Source organism: Tripterygium wilfordii, chromosome 21 (genome assembly GCF_013401445.1).
Source record: "Tripterygium wilfordii isolate XIE 37 chromosome 21, ASM1340144v1, whole genome shotgun sequence".
Lineage (NCBI taxonomy): Eukaryota > Viridiplantae > Streptophyta > Magnoliopsida > Celastrales > Celastraceae > Tripterygium > Tripterygium wilfordii.
Window position 1 is genome coordinate 1,768,965 of NC_052252.1, and position 25,843 is coordinate 1,794,807.

At 36.6% G+C, this 25,843-nt stretch overlaps 2 protein-coding genes and 2 long non-coding RNA genes across 8 annotated transcripts; all 4 read right to left on the reverse strand.

Moving 5' to 3' along the window:
* LOC119988176 lies at positions 1-5,770 on the reverse strand. Its single transcript, XR_005465564.1, has 6 exons — positions 5,658-5,770; positions 5,516-5,566; positions 5,078-5,144; positions 4,904-4,958; positions 614-906; positions 1-314 (listed from the first exon to the last, which is right to left on the reverse strand). It is a non-coding gene; the product is annotated as an uncharacterized LOC119988176 (long non-coding RNA).
* Positions 5,771-5,860: 90 nt separating this feature from the next.
* LOC119988177 lies at positions 5,861-6,906 on the reverse strand. The gene is made up of 3 exons (XR_005465565.1): positions 6,369-6,906; positions 5,987-6,074; positions 5,861-5,893 (listed from the first exon to the last, which is right to left on the reverse strand). It is a non-coding gene; the product is annotated as an uncharacterized LOC119988177 (long non-coding RNA).
* A 1,069-nt stretch (positions 6,907-7,975) lies between these two features.
* On the reverse strand, positions 7,976-13,308 carry LOC119988175 (ent-kaurene synthase, chloroplastic-like). 2 transcript variants are annotated; one of them, XM_038833131.1, is made up of 15 exons: positions 13,291-13,308; positions 13,088-13,201; positions 11,866-11,918; positions 11,476-11,761; positions 11,214-11,394; positions 10,821-11,029; positions 10,601-10,721; positions 10,329-10,426; positions 10,022-10,245; positions 9,802-9,914; positions 9,593-9,691; positions 9,082-9,297; positions 8,854-8,995; positions 8,435-8,680; positions 7,976-8,338 (listed from the first exon to the last, which is right to left on the reverse strand). In XM_038833131.1, exons 2-15 carry the CDS (start codon positions 13,140-13,142, stop codon positions 8,039-8,041), a joined length of 2,343 nt encoding a protein of 780 aa, XP_038689059.1. In that variant the 5' UTR covers positions 13,143-13,201; positions 13,291-13,308; the 3' UTR covers positions 7,976-8,038. The 2 variants fall into 2 exon arrangements, with proteins under 2 accessions (XP_038689059.1, XP_038689058.1); XM_038833130.1 differs by having other exon boundaries at positions 11,866-11,921; positions 13,291-13,306.
* Positions 13,309-18,225: 4,917 nt separating this feature from the next.
* On the reverse strand, positions 18,226-23,466 carry LOC119988173 (ent-kaurene synthase, chloroplastic-like). Of its 4 annotated transcripts, none has more exons than XM_038833128.1 (14): positions 23,094-23,456; positions 22,502-22,554; positions 22,112-22,397; positions 21,855-22,035; positions 21,169-21,377; positions 20,952-21,072; positions 20,676-20,773; positions 20,376-20,599; positions 20,157-20,269; positions 19,944-20,042; positions 19,432-19,647; positions 19,204-19,345; positions 18,785-19,030; positions 18,231-18,688 (listed from the first exon to the last, which is right to left on the reverse strand). In XM_038833128.1, exons 1-14 carry the CDS (start codon positions 23,152-23,154, stop codon positions 18,389-18,391), a joined length of 2,349 nt encoding a protein of 782 aa, XP_038689056.1. In that variant the 5' UTR covers positions 23,155-23,456; the 3' UTR covers positions 18,231-18,388. The 4 variants fall into 4 exon arrangements, with proteins under 4 accessions (XP_038689052.1, XP_038689053.1, XP_038689056.1 ...); XM_038833126.1 differs by having other exon boundaries at positions 22,502-22,557; XM_038833124.1 differs by having other exon boundaries at positions 18,226-18,688; positions 19,204-19,348; positions 20,952-21,377; positions 22,502-22,557; positions 23,094-23,466.
* Between the last annotated feature and the right edge of the window lie 2,377 nt (positions 23,467-25,843).

Sequence of the window (25,843 nt, forward strand, 5' to 3'; positions counted from 1 at the left end):
TATGAATTTGATTTCTAAGCTCAATTTATGTTCATCGTCCTCCCCATTTAATTCATTCAAATAAAACCAACAACACATGAATTTAGTGACAGACTCGTGCATGTTTGAGGTGACCATTCCACTCACATGGACATGGTTGTCAAATGGTGAAAGAAGGAAAAAAAAAAAAAGAGGAAAAGAAAAAAGCACATTTTTTTGTCTACATATGCTGAACTTGGCAAATGCTACTTAGCTGGAAAATGAAGAGCTGAGGACACAACGACCACAGTTGGCCATCCACAACATCACTTTCTGCCCAAACAACATCCAGTCTCCTAGCCAAATGTAATATATGTATATATATTAGAAAAAGTAAGCACCTATATAATAACACCAAAGAATTAGAAAGAAGTTATGCTTTAACACCACAGAAAATATAAGCAAACAACTTGCACCTTTGAAAATAACACAAAACGAATTAAATACATGTACCAAAAAAACAGAAACTGAGAACAGGAAAATATTTGCTTAAGCAAAAAACACGGACAAAGTTTACAAACAACCAAACTTGTAAACTTAAAAACCCCTATTATAAATCAGTTGCTAAGAGAGAAAGAGAAAAGAAAGGAAGAACCTTTAGCATTTGCAGCATCAAACTTCCCATCATAATTTGATGGAAAACTAAATTTGACCTTATAGTTGGACGTACCTACAGATTTGAATAGCACCATTAATAAAATGAGGGAAAGGGATGGATAAACAATAAGTCAGTCGTCACCTTGATAGATCTCCTCCAAACAACATTATTAACCTGGCCAGCGGATCTAGGAATTAATTTAGTGAATCTCCACTAACTTTCAGAGCCTAACTTAGCTTTCTTTCCCTTCTTCAACTTAGTGGAGTGATCATCCTTCTCTTTCGCTGATGCTACATAAAAATAATTCATCTAATCATATTGCATTAAAAATATATGAAACTTCGCAGAAAATGGTGGCTTGAATCATATTAAGATGCTAAGAAAAGTATAACAAGACATTTTAAACCACAAATACCTTTTCACTTCTCCCACCCACAATCCCACCCCTACCCCGAATATGCAGTAGAAACTGAAGTCATTTAAATCATATCACTCTTGGGTCCAGATTCCATAGTTGTACACTTGTACCGAATGCAGTAGAGCATTCAATCACCATGTCGTGGAATCCAAAACCATCTAAAAAAATTTTACTTCCTGTTTGGTTCCTGAGAAAGTATGAAGAGCATGTGGATAAAGATTGGATCTTTATACAAAGTCAAAAATGAGTTCATGCCATAGAGTGTGAAGTTTTGATACCATCTGTTAACACTATTTTTCTCTTCCAATTAAGCAAAGTATGGTCTCATGGGCCTTCATCTTCCTAATGAGCTTTCAATAATCAACGTAAAGAGAAAAGAGTGGAAAGAAGTGATGAACAAAGCAAAAAGAAATCACTTGAAAGCTGTAAGGAGGCATGAGAGTGTTGGACAGGAATTTTATTCTAAGGTATAAAGAACACTGTCTATTCCATCTGTAACAGATCCAAGTTGTACTGTGATCTCAGTGATTGCTTCGTGCAATTTATCTGGGTCATGAGTACTTGCTTGTCTGCCCCATGACATATATCGAACACCTTGTATGGCATACCTTGAAACCATAAGTTGCCTTTTGTAGTCTTGAACTTTGTCGGTTGCTTTTTTAAGTCTCCTTTTGGTTTCCATCAAAGCTTCTTGTAGAGATTCGATGGTTTTCTGGGAATCGTCCTCGTATACGTCTTCCCTTATAGGGGAGAGGTTGAATCTAGGATCATCTCCACCTTCTTCTTCTTTAGAAGTAGAACCTTCATCAGTTCTAGACCTTTTTGCAGGTGGAGAGTTAGGAGTATCCATCCTTGAAGATTTCTTGAGGAAGATATTGGTTTATGCTGATTCTTAGTTTTGAATATTTATACGAATGGAATATGAAGGAAGTGTTGGACTAAGACTTAGTGTCTAGGTCAACATTGTGTTTTTGATGATTGTGTATGATTGTATACTAAAATGTGTGTGAGCATGCTTGACTTGAACATATCCTAAAATGCTAGAAAACATGCTTAACTGGTTACTTGGTTAATTGTTTAATATCTTAATTGTGCATATACAAATGAAGGCTTATGTATATCTCTATGTGAATTTGGTATCTATATATTTTTGAGATAGTGCTGGAAATTAAGTTTTGGAAACAAACATACATGGACTAAGTTAGGGCATTAATCTTCTAATGATCATAATTTATCTTACTTAGGTCCAAATGACTTGAAACTTGAACCACATGCATATGAAGGTCTAATATATGTTCTAGGACTATAATCATGATAAATTAAGTGCATCACATATATATTTGGTCATATGCTTAAATTCCGCCAAAACTAGGTTTTACCTAATTTTGTGCATATGTGTTCTTTGTGAACGTGGTGAACCAAATGAACTCCGATTTAAATGAAATTTCGTGTGCATCTTAGTTTCATCACTATGAACATATTTGATTTAGTAAAGTTCAAGAGAAAAGGTCATTTACACTGAGTTTGCAAAATGACATTGAATTTACACTTAGAATTTATCGGTTTCACTATTAGTGACTTATTTGCTTGGTTGAATGACCAAACGATTTCCGATTGTTATGAAATTTTATATGGACATTCTAATATATATAAAATGATTTATCATGCAGTAATATGAATTTTCTGGGTTGTTTTTCTAATGTAATTAACCTATGCGCTCTATATGAAGCTCTTTGAGCTTACATGCAATTGGGGAGTTCTACCTCCTATTTCTTTGTAGGTTAATCATCATGAGGATGTTATATCACTCAGAATTCAGTTTTCTCAAGTGAATTGAAATCCGGTTTTCAAGTATGAGCTTGGATATCTAGAAAACCAAGAAAAACCTATGTTCATCAACCTTCCACTAAGGCATTTTGATTGATGATTGGAATTAGCCTTAGGGCTGTATAATATGGATATATTTGTCCTGCCAAATTCAGAGTTTGAAGTCAAGATTGGAGGGACATGTTTGGTCACGTGAAGGATCTCTTATCTTTATCAAACAAGATCTTGCACATGCTTTCTTTATTGAGGTCAATGATCAGATTTTTGTGAGAAGACAATTGATGAAGCTAAAGGACAAATGCAATGGTTGAAATTTGTAAGAGATGAGAAAATATATTTTGCAACTAGACAAGACTTAGATTATGAAGATATTCTTGAAGACTACAAGCTCCAATGGTACACTAATCTATGGCTGAGATTGAATTGTTTTGAATTATGAATGGATCAGATTACAACAAGACTTGAAGGGTTAAGATGACCATTTAAAAGGTGAATCCAATGGTTGTGCATAAGACCATATTCTTGCTTGCAATTTTTGACTTAAAAGAAGATCTTACATGATTTTTGGAGTCAAAGATGGTTGCAAGTTGCTACACATTTTGTAGGAAATCATTGGAGATACCAAGGCCAAGATTTGGTGTAAGTTTGATCAAATGGTCAAAGATGACAAAATTGTTTGAGATACCAAGGTCAAGATTTGGTGCAAGTTTGATCAAATTGTCAAAGATGGCTGCAAGTGCACATGACAACTCAAATTTTGGAAAGCTAGACTTGGAAAATGATGCAAGTGCAACGGCTACATATTGCAAGGTTGAGATTTAATGATCTATTCATTCAATAGCCAAGATTTGCACATGTAATTGAAGGTCGAGATTTGAAGATAGAAAAAGATCCAATGGTGGAAATCACAAGAGCTTGGTAAATTATAAAGAGGGGTTCTTCCTCATTCCAACTTGGAGAAGCCAAAATTACATTGAAGAAATTCTTGTTCTCAAAGCTTCCAAGCTAGTTTGTGCCATTGAATCCAAGCTTCTACCCAAACCACTCTAAAGGCTTCCTCACTATTTTGCTTTTGCAAAGAGGGAGTGCTTCTCATTTGGCTTCTTATTTTCAGATTCGAAAATCCTCATTATTCTTCATTTTCTATCCAACCCGTGAGGTGATATTGTGATTCTTGAGTGTTCCTCAACCCCATTTGCTTAGTGCAAACCTTGAGTGAACCATTTATACCGAACACTTGTAAAAGTCCCTTCATTGGGCAAAAACCTTGTTGAGGTTGAGTTTAAGGGAGTGCTTGAAACCCTTGGTTGTAAAGTTTGAAGATTGTCTTGAAATCTTCAGTTTTAAGGGTGACCTAAAAACCCTTGTGAGTTTTGTGGAGCTCTTGAGAAAACCACATCCTTAGTGGAGGTTGGAAAATCCTAGGTTGGTGAACCTAGGTAGTAGATGTAGGAGAAGAGTCTCCGAACTACTATAAATTGCTGTGTGGACTTTCTTGATTGCATTGCTTGCTTGTTGATTGATTATGTGTTTTGATTGCAGAATTTTCTGAACCACTAGTCTGTCCGTGCACTGTTCACATAGCTAAACTTTGAATTTTAATCTGAATTTTTGATATAGTATTCATTAGGGTGTTGTGATACTGCATACCAAATTTCATTGAATTCTGACTTGATTTGCTAGGTGAAATTTGAGTTGTAAAATCTGTGCGCAGTGTGTTGTTTAAAAAATCTGTTTTTGCAATTCCTTGATTATTTGATAATTGATCATTCACTATATTGTATCACATCTTGCATTGAAATGAATATTGATTAAGATAATCATTAGAGTCCAAATTTGTGTGCTAATTGTTAATTGACATTGATTTCCTTTTAAATTATAAAAAGAGATTCCTATTGGAATTTGGGGACACAATTCACCCCCCCTCTTGTGTTAAGTACGATCCATCAGAGAGAACAAATGTAAAGTGGCAGAAACTGCTATAACAAAAGACACGAAACAAAACTTACTTAGAAGATGTGAAACACCCCAAAATAACTTACTGAAAAGATGCGAAACAACGATAGAAGCAGCGAAGTTTTCACTCATAGAAACCACCTAATCAGAAACATAACTTAAATTTTATAAAATTTAAAGGTTATAACTGATCTACATCTACCTTAGTAGGTTCCACCAAATCAGAAAGAAATTAAACATCAAAATAAAAATTAACTAACCTACATCATAAGCAGCATCATGTAGTCCCCTGCTAATCATTGCAAGCACCCAAGCCATGAAACTAACCTGAGAAATAATAATAGATCGGTTGAACAAATCATAACAGACCAAAGCAACTTCAGACAGTCACTGTTAATAAGAGTTTATTAAAAAACTGAATTATGTATAGTATATACATTGTTTAGAAACTGCAATTAATTTCAAACCAAAGTATGCACAGAGTTCACCATACTTTTGCATCAAGTAAGTATGTATATTGTAGAGGAAGAGTTAGGTTACAATGGTGCAACCCGATGATAGCAAAAACAACACGATTGGAAGCAAAGCAGAAATATATGCAGCAATAAGAAATGTATGCACATGAAGACATACATGGAAAGAAAAGGCAATTGTAAGCTTATAATCAAGGGTAAGGGTAACATAGAGCCGTGCCTTACCATTTCTAGTTTTGAGCTCTACAAAATTTTGCTTCCTCTTCTCCAAAGATGCTAATAATACCCAAACCGAGAGAAAATGAGAAAGCCTAGAAGAAACACAAAATTAAAACAACTAATATAAAGTTAAAGAGAATACCGGTACCTCAATCTGTTGTACAATAAATATTAGTCCAGGACAATTGCCAACGCCAGTCAAGCCATGGTCCATGAACTCAAAAACCATGTAGATGCTCCCATTGTACTTATTACCATTTGAAACAACTTGGGGAATTGAGTTAAATTTATAAATTATGGGATAACCATATGAAAAGTTAATTACACCGTATTTTATGAAAAGGCTATACTCACTTGGCTTTCCTTGATCATCATTCTCACGACCTAGAAGGCAGAATCATAATATCAGATAAGTGAAAGCCAATATTATATTAAGATTTATAATATCTGCAGAGATGTGGAAAAAGATAAAAGTACCCTGAGAAGTGACGATCTGCAAACATTAATCAACTTGAGGAAGAGAAGTAAGAAAGACAAACTAACTAACTTGTAGCAACCAAAGAAGCTGAGAATGAGGTAGAGACAGGTAAAACAGTCAATCATAGATGGCAGAAGAAATAAATCAAATAATAGATTTTGTTAAAAGTTGTTGCCATCACAGTTGAGCAGATGCTTTTTATTAGTTTTGTCATTCAACAATCGAAATGAACATCACAGCATTACATGACACATCTCCTAACAAAATAAGGAACAATAAAATTTGCATGTAACAATCACCCAGAAGCCAAAACAAAGCAAGGGAAAAGAAACAAAGTTCGAAAATCATACAAACAAAAAAAACCCATAAGTGGGTCATCACCTGATTGCTTTGCAAAATGCCGATGTCCTCAGATTCTTTGACATCCTTAGCCATATTGCGGGAGTAGGTGACCTCGTTGCGCACAAAAGAGCCAAATGGAGATGAGAGAGGAAGGGAGATTAACCGGAAAAAGGGTAGGAAAATGTTGATAAAAGGCGAGCCTTATTGGAAGATCTGATGCAGCATGCAAAGAAATAAAGAAAGACGAAGAACAACAACACACAAATAAATGAACTCTCACACGTAATAAATATGAAGAACAACAAAGCACAATCACCCCTAACCCAGAAATGTAATTGCAAAACACAGCAGCAAGTGAAAATTAAACAAATCCAGTATCTGGATGTCTTCACCTTTTGCTCACGCCAATAACCTATCAATCGCTGCTTGGAGGAAGAAGAGCATAGAGAGAGACCCAACATTAAAAAATGAAAGACGAATTTCAACAACTTCAAAAAGAAGTGAAACAACAGCAATCAACCCAGAAGAAAACGTTAGCTGAGAATGAAGTAAAACTGCTAGCTGAAGGAAAAATAAATAGTTACTTACATCACCTCAACAGCAGGATGAATCATGACTTGAGACGAATCACTCCAACAACGTTTAAATTTGTGATAAACAACAAAGAAGTATACGGAGAAGAGCCCAACATCAAAAGAAGAAACACGAATTTCTGCTACTCAAAAAATAAGGGAATCAAATGCGATGAACCCACAAAAGAAGAAACACAAATTTCCACTTCTCAAAAAATAAGGGAAACATATGAGAGACGACCTAATTTCAAGCCGGAACAATAAGGAAAACAGGCAACTCACCGTGCACAGACCAACCTGAGGTGATAACAAAAGGAGTCAAACAATGAGTAACGGAAAAGAAACAACAACCGCGGAGCCAACATTCGAGGCTCAACCAGAGAAGAGCGACGAAATGAAGACACATACGTTAGTTGAGAGCCACGAACTCAGGGAAAGAACAACAACTGAATGATAATCCAAGGAAGGAAGGAAGGAAGTAATATCGAGCTGACAATTGTGAGCTGACCGCACACAGACGAATGTCAGAGAGATGCATGAACCATAGATGTGATCTAAATGAATGGGATCTTCGTCCCGCACGACGTCGTTTTTGGCAACGAATTCACATGATAAGGAGCAAAAACGACTCAGGCTTCGACGAAACACACATGCCCGATGCGAAACAATGCCGCATGCCAAAATAAAAAGGAGATACGACAAATAGACGCATAGATAAGACAAAGAGACGCGTGGCGCTTTGATCGAGAGGGCACAACAAAAGAGAAAAGGAGAAAAACTCAGATAGAACCACACGCACAACTGCACCACACGGAACAAAAAAAAATGACAGAGAAAACGACGTCGTTTTGCTTGCCCACTTGCACAACAAAACGAACACCAGCCGTGAGAGTACGGAAAGGAGGGACAACTCGCCACAGAATCACTTCAAATCTATGGCTTTATATATTGTGATTGATTGATTGATTGATTGCTAATTATTGTCAAAAAAGTATCCCATTGAAGGTCCATACAATTCATAACCAAAATGAAAATTCTGTCAAAAAAAAAAAAAAAGGCAAGCAAATGCAAATGTGACTGAAAACACACAATCCATCCCAATTATTGTAGAATCCTTTCAATGGGGAGAGCCTGCAATTATAGAGAGATGGATTCACGTATCAAAGCATTTACTGCATTGAGCATCATGTCAGCTGAAGTGTATCCATCTCCATCCATGTAAAATAGGTGCAACACTTGGACCATTTTCCAGAACAAGTCCTTGCAAGCTCTTGGAACTACGCTATCTTTCTCCTGCAACACTAGCCTTAGCAGTTCTCTTCGTCCATCCGCAATCATACCTCTAATCTTTTCAACAGCTTCTTCTTCCATTGCTCCACTACCACTGTGGATCATGTGCAACAAAACAGAATTCAATTTCCCATCCTCGTATTCCCTCTGCAACACAATGACAAAGAGATCAAGCCAACCATATCAACCTCCTCTGATGCCATAAAATATTCATTTACTTTACACTTGAAGGAAACTATCTACCTTAAATGTGCGGGTGTCATTGATTAGACGTCCACAAGTGCTCATAAGTTTGAAGAGGTTATGGAATTCAGGGCTTCGGACAACCTCCTCTGAAACTTTAGGCCCGATGAGATAGAGAGTTGAAAGAACAGTTGGTCCCAAGGCCATAGACACATATCCATTTTCCACGTATTCATCCAATGTTGGCACTACTTTGTTTCTCGCCCACTCGGCTTCCCTTAACATAGACTTTAGCAAATCCAACCACTGCAACAAAAACATGATTAACATCATTTTTGATTGGATGAATTACTAAACTCCCACGTCTGGGTATTTTAGCAAAATACTGATCAACTGATTTTGGGAGAAACTTCTACGCTTTCACCAAACAGATTCAAAAAAAACTAAATTATGGCAACACAAAAAAGATTTAAACTCACGATCTCAATAACATGGTGTGTCACACTTCTCCCTTGCCATGCCAATGCTTTATCTGTGATCTCACAAATTGTGTTACGAAGTGCTGAAAATATGATTTCAACTTGCTCAGAACAATAATGAGGGCTACCATTTGCATCCCACCTATTTAAAAGGGGAAAAACATAAAAGAGTTAGCAGAGCTAGCAAGGGATTCAATACTACACAAAAAGAAGAAAGAAATAACACACTTCTCAAGCAAGTGTACAAGGTTTGCCAGTTCCTCTTCCGACCCCCCAATGTCAAAGAAGTCATCGACAACAGTTGTAAGCACAGTGTTTTTGGCCCATGAGATGCGAGCATCTGATAGTTCAGGAGAGAAGCTTGTTCCAGCAGCAGAAAAGTAACAGTATGCCATTTTCTGTCTAGCGAACTTTAGCCTGTCTAATTTGCTCTCCACAACCCACCTGATCACAGTAGAAGGAACATAAATTACGACGACAGAAGTTAGAACTTGCAATGACTACACTAATAGAGCGAGAAGGTATCTCTTCGACCAAAAATTCCAACAACTTATATAAAGCCCTGGTCAAGGTAGCAACACTAATAACTAGGAGCACATACAAACTTGCTTCACAATTTTGTACGAAGGAGTACCCTCTAGTTCTTGTAACATAGGTCAACAAGTGACTTTTTTAAAAAATACCCAGGAAAATGCCTATTGATCAATCATGTTCAATGGGAGTATTTAAAGACGCAAACCTCTCAAGATGTTTGAGTTCTTCACGGTGTATTGATTGGCAGCTATTGAAGTCTTCCACCGCCAGTTGAAGAAAATCAGCGTTGCAGATATTTGAAAAACTATCATCGAAGTAAAAGTACAGAGACATAAGCAATACTAACCATACATATTTCCTTCCTACATTATTCTGAAAAGGAAAATGGATTTAAAAAAAAAAGCTTCAGTGTACCAATATGAAGTCTTTAATATTCTTGTGTTATCTACATGGTGATGCTCTATATTTCTCCTGTGTGCTAAGCGTTCCACATTTGCATGGAAGGGAAACTTAAGAGTATCATGTACCTGAAACGATACAAGATAGTTGTACGCTGGTGTTGTGCAATAAAAAGAATGAAGTTAAATCTGTTAAGAGGACAGGATTATAACCAATATAAATATATGAACTATACTTCTATGCTAAAATATTTGCTGAATCTATCTGCACGAGTTGTCCCATTAGAGAATTCCTGCTTTAGAAATTGATTTGTCCACGACATCTGTTTTTCGAGACCTGATTCCTCTGGGAATATTACAAATTGTGAAGCTTTGAATAACTCCAAGGCAGTACTAAAATCCTTCAAATGGCCTCCAAAAGAATGGGAGAAATGATGTTCAGCATATTGAGTTAATGGATCTGCGCCTCATAAGAACCAAAGTAAATACCTGATATTCAAAACATCCTATAACAAGTCATCCAGATCAACAATTTTAATTTACCCGGAGAGACTTCATATCCATGTACACGTAATATACGAAATGTCATGGCGCATGTGTCAGCATCGGAAAATATCTCTTCATCTCCCTGCAACCAGCATCTGTTTGATGGCAAATGTCATGCTTTCGAAAAATCAACAATCAATAATGCTACATGCCCACATTGGCTCAGAGAGGAGTTCAAGGGAAGAACGTTCAAGATAGTAAGATGAAAGTAGTCTTCTGATGAGTTACTTCCACACACCATAGACTATGTCACGCACACAGAATATTACCTGTAGGTTTCCTCCAGTACATCTCTAATTTCCTTACTGAAATGTCTATCAATTCCCAGCCTCTCAAGACTCTCAATCATACAGAGAAGAGCATATTTATCAGAAGGATGAACTGTCGGAACTGAAAAGATCAATGGAAATTCAACAATAAATAATAATAGTAAAGCAATCATATATATATGATAAATCATACATAGCAGAGCAATATTGATATTAGAACCTGCATTCCCAAACTTTGCTACAAGTGAGTTGATGTAATGAAAACAACCAGCATTTCCAAGGTGACTAAGAGCAGCTGCAGTGGTAGACGGTGAATTGAACAGTGACCCATTCTTTCTCTGATATTTCATAACCATTTCCCAATCCTGTAATTTTCCCATTCCTTCGGAAACATAGGCTAAGTACGCTTCCCTTCCCTCCAATTTATTTCTGCACCACATTAGTGAAGTATTAGTAGAAGAGTAATCATTAAGTTACAGGGCTTCTATAACACCACATGAAAACCAAACGATTTTAGTTTCTTTTTTCTCGGCATCAGAAAGTATCTTCCTTTTTTATATAGCATTTGTTTAAATTATATCCATTCATCGCGGGGACTTAATACAACGCATACCTCCTAAGCTCCAAGTCTCTATTGTGAAGCATCACATTTATGTCTTCCGATCTTAGAGGAAGATTCAAATTCATATCTATGGCAGTCTCAATCATCCCAGGAAAAATTATATTGAATCCAATTGGGGTGTGTTGCTCCTCATCATTAATTGAAGTGAAATTTGATTCAATAAATTGGAGTCCTGTAACAAGAGATAGATGATATAAAGCCAGGAAAAACATAACGGAATAAACTGGTTATAAAACCAATAAGATCAGATCACCTTTTGTCATTTGTTGTTCACCAAGACCCCATCGCTTCAAAGCAAGGAGACATGCTAAAGTGGATGACAAAGCATCCTTAACTAACGAGGGATGATGAGGAGGAAGACCCCAGGAACCATCAGAGAGTTGATTATCCAACAACCAATTAACGCACTCAGGGAAGCAAGGGGCCTGACGGGAATTAGGAGATGATACCATTGCTACCCAAGCGGTGTCATACGCCGAAACAGAGAGTTGGGTCTTATCAAACATCTTCTTAATTCTTTCTTTAGTCTCTTGAAAATACTGCATGCAACAGGACACATTGCAGAGCAGCAATATTTTCTCATTTTTATGGGAAGAAAACACAGTCGAAAAATAATAAATCACAGTTTTAGTGTATTACATACCAGAATGGTGGCATTGGTTTCGGTCAGTACTTCTGATTTACTCTTCGGTAAAGCTGCTTTATAGAAGAAAATCAAAAACCAGAAGTTTCAGTTTTTGTATGTGTTTAATTATAAGAGTCCAATGACTCTAAATTCTACATCTAGCCTTCTCAAACGATAATCCGATTTGACAAGTACTGACATTCTACCATAAATTTACTGTAGCCAGACTCCAAGAAAACACAAAAGAAAACAAACTCCACATACATGCATGATACATACCCAAATTTTATAATCATGGAAAATGTTTTATAAGTACTTGAAAGAATTTAAAGTTAAGTTTCTCATGAATTACCTCTGCAGCTATAATTTAAATAAAACACAAAAGAACTGAAAAATCAATCGAAGTAACAACAGATGATCCATTAAACAATCACGCCCCAATACACACAGGCAAACACACAACATTTGTTAGTGAATTGCTTGTGGGCTTTTGTCGTTCAAGTGATTCTGTTTCTTATTTTTTGCTTAAGGGTTGTTATGTCTTTTTCTTTAAGGGTGTTTGTGTCTTTTGCTTTTTTTTTGTCTTGGAACCAATCATCAACCATCATTGTCAAAAAAAAGTCTTTCTCAAACAGTTTGGTTTGGCTGCATGAAGTTATCGGAGGAAGGAATTGATTTGAATGATTAAATCCACCTATTGAATTTTGCTTGCCATTCACTCATTTTTCTTCTTCTTTTTTGTTGTATCCCGTTGATTTTCTGTATAGTTGGTGGTTGTGTGGGGTGAGGTGGGTGTTGAACAGTGCGTTGTTTCTGAGAATCCTTGGTTGCAGTTTGAGGATTAGGCTGACCACTGCTCTTTTTCTTACTGGATTGTAAGAGATCTCTGATGAGTGGGTCTGCGAGTCAACTGGTTTGTGTAGAGATTGGTGATGATTATAGTACTGCTGGTCTTTACCAACTGATCTGTAAAATCTAGTTTGTTGGAACCAAGACAGTCTCATCCCCAACAAAACAACGATGTTGGAAGTATAAATGAATTGTATAAACAAACGAGTAATTAAGTTGAATGAAATCGTCAAAAAAATAAAATAAAGAGAAATGGGATGGGTGTGGGGAAAGCGGGTAGTTTAGGATATTAAATATTGTGTGATTAACATATAGGAAATGATAAAACCTTGAAATGATATCCAAAAATCATTAAAAAATGCAAGAGGCAGGGGACAGAGAGACATCAAACCTGATAGTGGTAAAGAGGAGTGCCTAATCCAATTGGGATGCGATAGTGACATCATGGCACCAGAATCCCAAACAAGCTATATATGAAGAGTGGTCAGTAGAGTACCCTCTCTGCCTGTAAAAGAGAGCAAAAAAGTGTGGATGAACAAACGGGTATCGAAACTCAGGAAGATACGCTTCTGGCAGGGACAAACCCAATTTTACCCGATTAAAAATGTTCTTCAAATCATGCACCAGACTTGGAAGTTGTTCCTGCATGTGCTACATCTATTTATATGAGTCTGTAGAAGGAGATGCTCTTGTAATTACAGAATACAGATTCGAATGGCAAGTTTTGATTGGCACTCTTGCATGTGTTTTACTGTAAAAATCTTCAGTGACATAGGCGAAAATGATAAGAGTTTTACTTAGGGGTTTTTGTTCATAAAACTTAAAAGTTGTATTCCAACGAGGACAATCTAAAAAAAACTTTAGAAAAAAGGAAAAAGCCTAACAATTTACCAAAACACTTTCCCTCTTTCTTCTTCTTCCTTGCGCCATCATATTGGAAGTTGGCTGTCCGACCATCATTTTCGACGAATCAACTACCGAAATGAAGCTCTAGGTCAGCCCGACCAAAGCTCAGTCATCACAAACAGTAGAAAATCACTTGAGTCGTCGAAAAAGCTTCTTGAAATCAAGGCCACCGTTTGAAAAAGAGCTAGATCCGGCCAATACGGCCGACGCCGACGACCATCAACACCTCCAATCAACTCTACAGACCAAGACACATTACCTTTGAGGTTTTATTGCTTTTTCGAACTTTTTTTTTCCCATCTGAAATCGGATCTGAATATGCAAATATTATATCTATTTCGTATATAATATTATATATGTTTTTTATCTGTCAATATTATATATGTTTTGTATATGTCTATATTCTTCTGAAATCGAATATGAATATGAATATGTAGATATTATATTTGTTTTGGATCTGTTCTGATATGTTATCGATTTTGATCCTTTCGGAACTTCAAACAGATAACATTTCATTAAGGACAGATAACATTTTAATAAAACAGATAACATTATGACAGATATCAAATTAAACATTATGACAGATATCAAATTAATCGAAACAGATACCATATCACCTGTAGTCTGTAGATGTCACATTAGAACCAAAAGACCACGAAAATCACCACAGAGACTGTCGAAAATAATGATGTGATGACAGATCGAAGGAAAACAATAAGATCTACAAGTCTCATGGTGAGTATGAGTAGATCTAGTTTGAACACAATAAAAATCCGATTACAAAATCACTAAAAAATGTCATAGAACTCTCGAATAAGCCACGAGAGGTGGAGACGAAGCTTCCGGCAGCGAAGACAAAGCTTCCGGCGAACGTCCAAGATGAATCATGTGCAGGAGGCATGTGCCATGTTTGAGAATGAAGATAAGGGTATTTTAGGCAATAAAACCATATATTTTGACTTTTTATCTTGGAATATTAGTTCAAACTATATAGATTTTATAGAATAAGACTGTTAAGAGTGTCCTTATTGGAACAAAACTTTTTCAATAAGGAACTTATCCTTAATTTTCCCTTTTATTATTTATTTGTTTGTTATTTTCACTCAAATAATTGTAAAAGACGTGTTCTACTGGGAGTTGGTTGGTTAGATCATTGACCAGTTCTTTAGAATCCCATCAATCTAGGAGATGTTGTTAGTCATGAGGTTAGTTGTTGCTTGTTTTTCTAGAGTTGGTTGGTATTGACCAATTCTTTAGAATCCCATCAGTCTATGAGTTTTGTTAGTCATGGGGTTAGCTGTTGCTTGTTTTTCTGCTCTCTTGTTATTGTACTCCTCATTTAGGAATCTTTCAAAAGAATAATAGAACACTTTAATATTATTATTGTCAAGTTTAATTTCTAACAGAAAATGAGTTTGCTAGGTATCAAAGAAAACGAAAATGATATGTAGCCCATCAGTTTGATAGTCCATGGGAGCCCAACAGGTTTATTCCATTGATTTAATCAATGGAATAGTTTTATTTTCACTCTTTTATCTTTGAATTCATTGTCCAAAATTTATTTTTTTAATATAGATTTTATTGTTTTTTAAACTACAGTCTATAATTGTTTTGTATAATTGTTTTGGTGTTTAAGTCTACAGACACCAGGCTATCTAGTCGCGGGAACAACAATCTTAAAGCAATTTATGCGTTTCCGTAGTTTGATCTCTGATCAGGTTTTATTACTTGATCAATTTCACTCGTGAAATCTGGTTTTACATATATATATATATATATGGATTCCGAGGGGCGCCGATGCACAACTGAACAGGTTAATAACTTGTTCAGTTGTGCACCGTCAGATCTTGGGGAGCAAGATCTGACGGTGCCCCCAAATTTCATCTTTTTTTTTTTAACCTTTTTAAAGTTTTTTTTTTTTCAAAAACCTAGATTAAACAACCATATCTACGTTTCCACATTCATCTACTCTCTCAAATACAATACCAAATCAGTAACCAAAGGCAAACCTCCATTCTTCCCTTGAATAGACAAAAATTATGAACTACAATCATTGATGCTTTTCGTGTATAGACCCACACAGACAAAGCCGGACATATCAAGTAGTAAATACAGGAAATCAAGTAGAAATCCAATTGAAAACAAACCCAAACCTGCAACCCATTTTTAATTTACTTGTGAAACAACATCTTGATGTCACTATAATGCTATATTGGGCATTAAGTGAAGCAGGCCTCCGTGCATTTAGATATTGGTTGCATGCACTTTGATTGCACTATAATGGATGGCTCCCTTGACAGCACCGGAGATGGGTCAGAAATCTCGATTTTGGGACACATATCAGCATCTCCCAATAGATCTCCCTGATCACTGGGCTAGCGTAACCTACAAAGACAGCCTTAGGACAACACATTTGACGGCATCGGAGATGCTGTTGAGCTCTTCTTCCCTCTAGAGACAGCCCCCTTGGCTGTTGCCATATATGATAACCTCTATGTCGCCAGTACTTGCCTTGACGAAGATGCGGTGTTAATGGTGGGATAGAGAAGGAGTGAAGGTTTCCCCAATTTTTAACTTGAAGGTGAAAAAAGTCAAATTAAGGGACACCCTTAGATCTTGCTAGATCTGATGGTTGACAAGTGAACAAGTTATTAACCTGTTCACTTGTGAACCGGCCCTCCCCCAAAACCAGACAGACCCTAACGGTTTCTTTGCTAACTCGTCCTATGGTAAGTGGTGTTGTTTGAGAGTGCTGTCAACTGCTGTGAAGTGTTATACGGTACTGTGAGTTATAAAACTGTGGTGCTGTGAGGTGAGTTGGAATGCAAAAGCTGTTTGACGCATCACTTTTAAAACTGTGGTGCTGTATTGTGAGGTGCGTTTGGCGTATCTAAATTATGGTTATATTAGATGACTCATAATATTAATATAAAATCACTTAGTGTTTACATTGTACATTAATTTAAAATAAAATAATTGACCTAATTTGATTACGTGGGACAATTCAACATATATTATAAGCGTTTGGGAGTGTTGTGATGTGAGGTGAGGTGAAGTGCTGTGAGGTAAAAAGTTATGGTGCTAGGAGATGAAGTGCACCTAAACACAATGCAAACACACTACCAAACGCATACAGTATAATAATATAAAATAAGGGGAGGAAGCTGTGTTTTGGATGACTTTTCCACTCAGATAGATAACAGATCTGATCTTTATGCTCTTCCTGTCTTGGACTATCAACAACCTACCGCTGCTTCAATCAGTGACAGTGTACGCTGTCTTTGCATATCTGTGTGATCCTTGTTTCATTGCTAATGTGTGTGGAATGCCGTGCAAGTGAAACTGGTACGTGATTTGGATATTAATATCATCTGTTCATTGTGTGCAAAGTCTTGACTCACGTTTGAATTGATATTATATATATACACACACACACATTTGGTTGGTGATTTTTATTAAATTAATATAAGTGTGATAATCTGTTGTTTCGGTAATTGTGCATGTGTAATTTTCGTGCACCTTCATATTATTGACCTTCTGGACATCAAGATTTCATCAATAATATAATTCTCTGTCTATCTCATCTGTATGGTCAGACGTTAAGTCTATTGCATAGTATTTTGTTTTGAATATATATATATATATATATATATATAGCAATTCTCCTCTTAAAATATGTACATATGTTTTTACCATCGATTTTAAACGTGTGGGACCCAAAGCAGTATGCGGAGAAGAGCCCAATATCAAAAGAAGAAACACGAATTTCTGCTACTCAAAAAATAAGGGAATCAAATGTGATGAACCCACAAAAGAAGAAACACGAATTTCCACTTCTCAAAAAATAAGGAAAACATATGAGAGACGACCTAATTTCAAGCAGGAACAATAAGGAAAACAGGCAACTCACCGTGTACAGACCAACCTGAGGTAATAACAGAAGGAGTCAAACAATGAGTAACGGAAAAGAAACAACAACCGCGGAGCCAACATTCGAGGCTCAACCAGAGAAGAGCGACGAAATGAAGACACATATGTTAGTTGAGAGCCACGAACTCAGGGAAAGAACAACAACTGAATGATAATCCAAGGAAGGAAGGAAGGAAGGAAGGAAGGAAGGAAGTAATATCGAACTGACAATTGTGAGCTGACCGCACACAGATGAATGTCAGAGAGATGCATGAACCATAGATGTGATCTAAATGAATGGGATCTTCGTCCCACAAGACGTCTTTTTTGGCAACGAATTCACATGATAAGGAGCAAAAACGACTCGGGCTTCGACGAAACACACATGCCCGATGCGAAACAATGCCGCATGCTAAAATAAAAGGGAGATACGACAAATAGACGCATAGATAAGACAAAGAGACGCGTGATGCTTTGATCGAGAGGGCACAACAAAAGAGAAAAGGAGAAAAACTCAGATAGAACCACACGCACGACTGCACCACACGGTAAAAAAAAAAAAACGACTGAGAAAACGACATCGTTTTGTTTGCCCACTTGCACAACAAAACGAACACTAGCCGTGAGAGTATGGAAAGGAGGGACAACTCGCCACAGAATCACTTCAAATCTATGAGCTTTATATATTGTAATTGATTGATTGATTGCTAATAATTGTCAAAAAAGTATCCCATGGAAGGTCCATACAATTCATAACCAAAATGAAAATTCTGTCAAAAAAAAAAAAAAGGCAAGCAAATGCAAATGTGACTAAAAACACACAATCCATCCCAATTATTGTAGAATCCTTTCAATGGGTAGAGGGTAGAGCCTGCAATTATAGAGAGATGGGTTCACGTATCAAATCGTTTACTGCATTGAGCATCATGTTAGGTGAAGAGAATCCATCTCCATCCATATAAAATAGGTGCAACACTTGGACCATTTTCCAGAACAAGTCCTTGCAAGCTCTCGGAACTACGCTATCTTTCTCCTGCAACACTAGCCTTAGCAGTTCTCTTCGTCCATCTGCAATCAAACCTCTAATCTTTTCAACAGCTTCTTCCTCCGTTGTTCCACTACCACTGTGGATCATGTGCAACAAAACAAAATTCAATTTCCCATCCTCGTATTCTCTCTGCAACACAATGACAAAGAGATCAAGCCAACCATATCAACCTCCTCTGATGCCATAAAATATTCATTTACTTTACACTTGAAGGAAACTATCTACCTTAAATGTGCGGGTGTCATTGATTAGACGTCCACAAGTGCTCATAAGTTTGAAGAGGTTATGGAATTCAGGGCTTCGGACAACCTCCTCTGAAACTTTAGGCCCGATGAGATAGACTACTGGAAGAACAATTGGTCCCAAGGCCATAGACACATATCCATTTTCCACGTATTCATCCAATGTTGGCACTACTTTGTTTCTCGCCCACTCGGCTTCCCTTAACATAGACTTTAGCAAATCCAACCACTGCAACAAAAACATGATTAACATCATGCCTGATTGGATGAATGACTAAACTCCCACGTCTGGGTATTTTAACAAAAAACTGATCAACTGATTTTGGGAGAAACTTCTACGCTTTCACCAAACAGATTCAAAAAAAACTAAATTATGGCAACACAGAAAAGATTTAAACTCACGATCTCAATAACATGGTGTGTCACACTTCTCCCTTGCCATGCTAATGCTTTATCTCTGATCTCACAAATTGTGTTACGAAGTGCTGAAAATATGATTTCAACTTGCTCAGAACAATAATGAGGGCTACCATTTGCATCCCACCTATTTAAAAGGGGAAAAACATAAAAGAGTTAGCAGAGGTAGCAAGGGATTCAATACTACACAAAAAGAAGAAAGAAAGAACACACTTCTCAAGCAAGTGTACAAGGTTTGCCAGTTCCTCTTCCGACCCCCCAATGTCAAAGAAGTCGTCGACAACAGTTGTAAGCACACTGTTTTTGGCCCATGAGATGCGAGCATCTGATAGTTCAGGAGAGAAGCTTGTTCCAGCAGCAGAAAAGTAACAGTATGCCATTTTCTGTCTAGCGAACTTTAGCCTGTCTAATCTGCTCTCCACAACCCACCTGCTCACAGTAGAAGGAACATAAATTACAACGACAGAAGTTAGAACTTGCAATCACTACACTAATTGAGAAAGAAGGTATCTCTTCGACCAAAAGTTCCAAGAACTTATATAAAGCCCTGGTCAAGGCAGCAACACTAATAACTAGGAGTGCATACAAACTTGCTTGAGCAGTTTGTACGAAGGAGTACCCTCTAGTTCTTGTTACATAGGTCAACAAGTAACTTTTTTAAAAAAATACCCAGGAAAATGCCTATTGATCAATCATGTTCAATGGGAGTATTTAAAGATGCAAACCTCTCAAGATGTTTGAGTTCTTCATGGTGTATTGATTGGCAGCTATTGAAGTCCTCCACCGCCAGTTGCAGAAAATCAGCGTTGCTGATATTTGAAAAACTATCATCGAAGTAAAAGCACGGAGACATAAGCAATACCAACCATTCATATTTCCTTCCAACATTATTCTGAAAAGGAAAATGGATTGAAAAAAAAAAAAAAGCTTCAGTGTACCAATATGAAGTCTTGAATATTCTTGTGTTATCTACATGGTGATGCTCTATATTTCTCCTGTGTGCTAAGCGTTCCACATTTGCATGGAAGGGAAACTTAAGAGTATCATGTACCTGAAACGGCACAAGATAGTTGTACTCTGGTGTTGTGCAATAAAAAGAACGAAGTTAAATCTGTCAGAGGACAGGATTATAACCAATATAAATATGTGAACTATACTTCTATGCTAAAATATTTGCTGAATCTATCTGCACGAGTTGTCCCATTAGAGAATTCTTGCGTTAGAAATTGATTTGTCCACGACATCTGTTTTTCGAGACCTGATTCCTCCGGGAATATTACAAATTGTGAAGCTTTGAATAACTCCAAGGCAGTACCAAAATCCTTCAAATGGCCTCCAAAAGAATGGGAGAAATGATGTTCAGCATATTGAGTTAATGGATCTGCGCCTCATAAGAACCAAGTAAATACCTGATAGTCAAAACATCCTATAACAAGTCATCCAGATCAATAATGTACCTGAAGAGACTTCATATCCATGTACACGTAATATACGAAATGCCATGGCACATGTGTCAGCATCGGAAAATATTTCTTCATCTCCCTGCAACCAGCATCTGTTTGATGGGAAATGTCATGCTTTCGAAAAATCAACAATCAATAATGCTACATGCCCACATTGGCTCAGATAGGAGTTTAACGGAAGAACTTTCAAGATAGTAAGATGAAAGTAGTCTTCTGATGAGTTACTTCCACACACCATAGACTATGTCACGCATACAGAATATTTATTACCTGTAGGTTTCCTCCAGTACATCTCTAATTTCCTTACTGAAATGTCTATCAATTCCCAGCCTCTCAAGACTCCCAATCATACAAAGAAGAGCATATTTATCAGAAGGATAAACTGTCGGAACTGAAAAGATCAATGGAAATTCAACAATAAATAATAATAAAGCAATCATACAAATATGATAAATCATACATAGCAGAGCAATATTGATATTAGAACCTGCATTCCCAAACTTTGCTACAAGTGAGTGGATGTAATGATAACAACCAGCATTTCCAAGGTGACTAAGAGCAGCTGCAGTGGTAGACGGTGAATTGAACAGTGACCCATTCTTTCTCTGATATTTCATAACCATTTCCCAATCCTGTAATTTTCCCATTCCTTCAGAAACATAGGCCAAGTACGCTTCCCTTCCCTCAAAGTTATTTCTGCACCACATTAGTGAAGTCTTAGAAGAGTAATCATTAAGTTACAGGGCTTCCATAAGTCTATAACACCAAATGAAAACCAAACGATTTTAGTTTTTAGTATTTTTTTTTTCTCAGCATCAGAAAGTATCTTCTTTTTTTTACATACCATTTAAATTCCATCAACATTCTTTTGTATAAATTATATCCATTGATTGTGGGGACTTTAAGGATGGTAGTCCTTCCATTATCATATCCAAACAAAGATACACTATTTATCAAAAAAAAAAAAAAAATATACTACATAAAAGAAAATTTTGGGCAAACGTTGACATAGCTTGAACAGCCTAATACACGGCTTACAGCTTGGCCGAATCCAAATGGTTGGAGTTCGCAGTTTGACATAATTATGATTAATGCATGAACAAATACCCAATTTCTTAAAGAGTTATTATAGTCCACATGAACCAATACTCAAAGACATAATACAACGCATACCTCCTAAGCTCCAAGTCTCTATTGTGAAGCATCACATTTATGTCTTCCCATCTTAGTGGAAGATTCAAATTCATATCCATAGCAGTCTCAATCATCCCAGGGAAAATTATATTGAATCCAATTGGGGCGTGTTGCTCCTCATCATTAATTGAAGTGAAATTTGATTCAATAAATTGGAGTCCTGTAACAAGAGATAGATGATATATAGGCAGGAAAAACATAGTGGAATAAACTGGCTATAAAACCAATAAGATCACCTTTTGTCATTTGTTGTTCACCAAGACCCCATCGCTTCAAAGCAAGGAGACATGCTAAAGTGGATGACAAAGCATCTTTAACCAACAAGGGATGATGAGGAGGAAGACCCCAAGAACCATCAGAGAGTTGATTATCCAACAACCAATTTACGCACTCAGGGAAGCAAGGGGCCTGACGGGAATTAGGAGATGATACCATTGCTACCCAAGCGGTGTCATATGCCGAAACAGAGAGTTCGGTCTTATCAAACATCTTCTTAATTCTTTCTTTAGTCTCTTGAAAACACTGCATGCAACAGGACACATTGCAGAGCAGCAATATTTTCTCATTTTTATGGGAAGAAAATACAGTCGAAAAACAATAAATCACAGTATTAATGTATTACATACCAGAATGGTGGCATCGGTTTCAGTCAGTAGTTCTGATTTACTCTTCGGTAAAGCTGCTTTATAGTAGAAAATCAAAAACCAGAAGTTTCAGTTTTTGTATGTGTTTAATTATAAGAATCCAATGATTCTAAATTCTACATCTAGCCTTCTCAAATGATAATCCGATTTGATAAATACTGACATTCTACCATAAATTCACTGTAACCAGACTCCAAGAACACAAAAGAAAACAAACTCCACATACATGCATTTGATACATACCAAATTTTATAATTATGGAAAATGTTTTATAAGTACTTGAAAGAATTTAAAGTTCAATTTCTCATGAATTACCTCTGTAGCTAGAATTTAAATAAAACACAAAGAACAGAATAATCAATCGAAACACAACAGATGATCCACTAAACAATCACGCCCAAAAACAAACATGCAAACACAGAACATTAGCACACCTATTGCAGAGAAACCCATTTCACCAAAACCTCAAACTTTCCCAAAAGCCCACTCAAAAAGAGAGAAACCCATTTCAATTACTTATAAAATCCAAAAAAAAAAAAAATACAAGAGGCAGGGACAGAGAGATACATCAAACCTGATATTGGTAAAGAGGAGTGCCTACTACAGTTGGGATGCGATAGAGACATCATGGTCATGGCACCAGAATCCCAAACAAGCTACGAAGAATATTACTCAGTAGTCAGTAGCGTACCCTCTCTGCCTCTAAAAGAGAGCAAAAAATTCTGTATAAATAACCGGGTATCGAAGCCCCAGAAAGATACGCTTTTGACAGGGACAAACCCAAATAAATATTTTCTTAAAATCATGCGCCGCCAAACTTAAACTTGTTCCTGTGCTACATCTATTTATTTGCATCAGTATACGAAGATTCTCTTGTAATTAGAGACTCGAATTGCAAGTTTTGATTGGGACTCTTGGATTGGAGGTGTTTAGGGTAAAAAAAATCTTCGCCGACACAGGAGAAAATAAGTTTACCAGGTATCCAAGTAAATGGATCCTCCTCACAAGGACACAAAACGTGTTTATATAATGCCTCCAAAAATTATATATTAAAATCTTAGTGTAGAATTAACTGGGGAAGTGTACATCTATAAAATATATAAATATATATATATATAAACATAAAAAGTATTTTTGTTCAAATTTTAAAATGTATTGTTTTATCAACAATGTTAGGTAGCCAAAAAAAACCCAAATCTAGGTGATATGGTGACTGGACTGATGACTAGGTCAATGAAAGACAAAATTTTGAAAATCCACACTACCACATCTCCCCTACACTCACACATTCTCTCTCTTCCTCTTTCTTTCTTTCTTTTTCTCTCTCTTTTCTCCCTCATTGCTCGAACCCAAAGTCCACCTTCTGGCCACCGATCTGAGACGCCGACCCATCAAACTGTAGCTCAAGAGCGTTATGACTCACCCTCTGCCTTTGTTTCTCTCCAACAGCTGTCTATTTCGTCGGAATCTGAGTTTAAAGTCGCGGCCAAACGAAACTTTTGGAGCCCGATCTGACCACCATAACCCACCTCTCCACGAACCTCCACTATCGTTGGACTCGTCTTGTTGAGCTCTACAAGTTTCAACCGTTCGAAGGTCGAAATAGTTAGTCCATTGATTTCGTATGTCATTCCATTACTTTTTTTTAGAAATATGATTATTCAATCGATATAATTTAATATATTTACTCATTCCACTGATTTGGATGTCATCCCAAGGATTTTATTGTAAGAAATATAGTTATTGAACAAAAACTTTATATCAGTGGATTTGGGCTATTCCATTGATTTTATTAGTGGATTTGGACTATTCCATTGATTTTATTAGTGGATTTGAACTATTCTATTAATTTTTATCAATGGATTTGCTTCCTTGATTCATCATATCATCATCATCCTATTTCACCACATTAAAAAATCATAGAATCACATAATTGGACTTGAATTTTTATTCTTATAACAAACTAACAGCTATTATCCAATTTGTTTATGCCATGATGGAAAATAAACAAGGCTATTTGAGTTTAAGTTTGATAATCAGAGGTAAAAGATTACAATATATTCTCACAAAGTACACCAACAACGGAATTAGGTAAATAATTACAATATATCTACTAATTTAATCCATGAAACAACTAAGTTCCATTGATTTAAGGGATGGAATAATTAAGTTCCATTGATTAAATCAATAGAATTACCGATTCTCATGTTAAGAAATCATGGAACAAAAGGAAGGAGCATAGATAGCTGTTGAGATGAGGTTTGTATTCAAGAATCAAAATCAGTGTAATGACAACAAAATCAATGGAATAACAATCTGTATGTTATTAAAAACAATGGAATAATAATTTGTCTGATATTAAAAACAGTTCTTAACCAGTGGAACAACTAAATTAATTATTTTAAACTAGTGAAACAATGCTAAGTAGCTCAAAATATGAAATAAAACCATGGAATTGCAGTTCAACTCTGAATTTCGTCTTAGGTCTATAATTATTCCAATATTTTAAATCAATAGAATAAAGTTATTCCATTGAATAAAACAGAGCTTGAAAGAATGATTAATGCCAGACTATGTAGTGGGCTCATTATTTTTTGTTCTTGTTCCTTGGTTTCAACGAAAGGCTTGGACATAGACAAACCATGTAAGTACGGTCGTCCATAAGATTGAGGAAAACAACAGCAAAACAAACACAACCAACTTGTCGTCCAAAATTCCTTTTCTTTGAAATCCATTTTTTTTTTTACATGAACCCCCTTTCACCCATTAAACTTGTTGACACCAAACACAGGTCCCTATCAACACATGTATACATGTTAGCGACAGTCCCGTGTCACTTTAATTGGCGTGAAAACTTCTCTAAAAGAAGGCTTTCAAAATATGGCAGATCGCCCCTTGTCCCTCGTGGGCTGGAGGGAGACTTTCACCGGAGATGTGAGACCCAACGAGCGAAATGAAATGTAGCAAGTAATTTAACGAGCGGAAGGCTTGGATGAAATTGAAGATTCGATTAGAGGAGCGGAAGGGGATCGAGCTACTTTGGATGGAATTGAGGATGGAGCCAAAAGAGCAGGGCAAGGGTCCAAGTACAAAAGGCTCCACGGGGTCTAGGTAAAAAGCAAAGGAGACATGGAACCATAGATGGACGAGATTCACCTTCATCTTATACCGTCTAGCTGAAGTCAAACCAAGAAGACTGGAATCGTAGTTCCGATCTGATAGCTGGTCGAAAGACAGCAACGGAGAGCTCTGATGGTCTCTTCAATTTTTCGAGATCGGCAATAGCAAGACAAACCTTGCGGCTAAAAGAAAGAAAGAAATAGG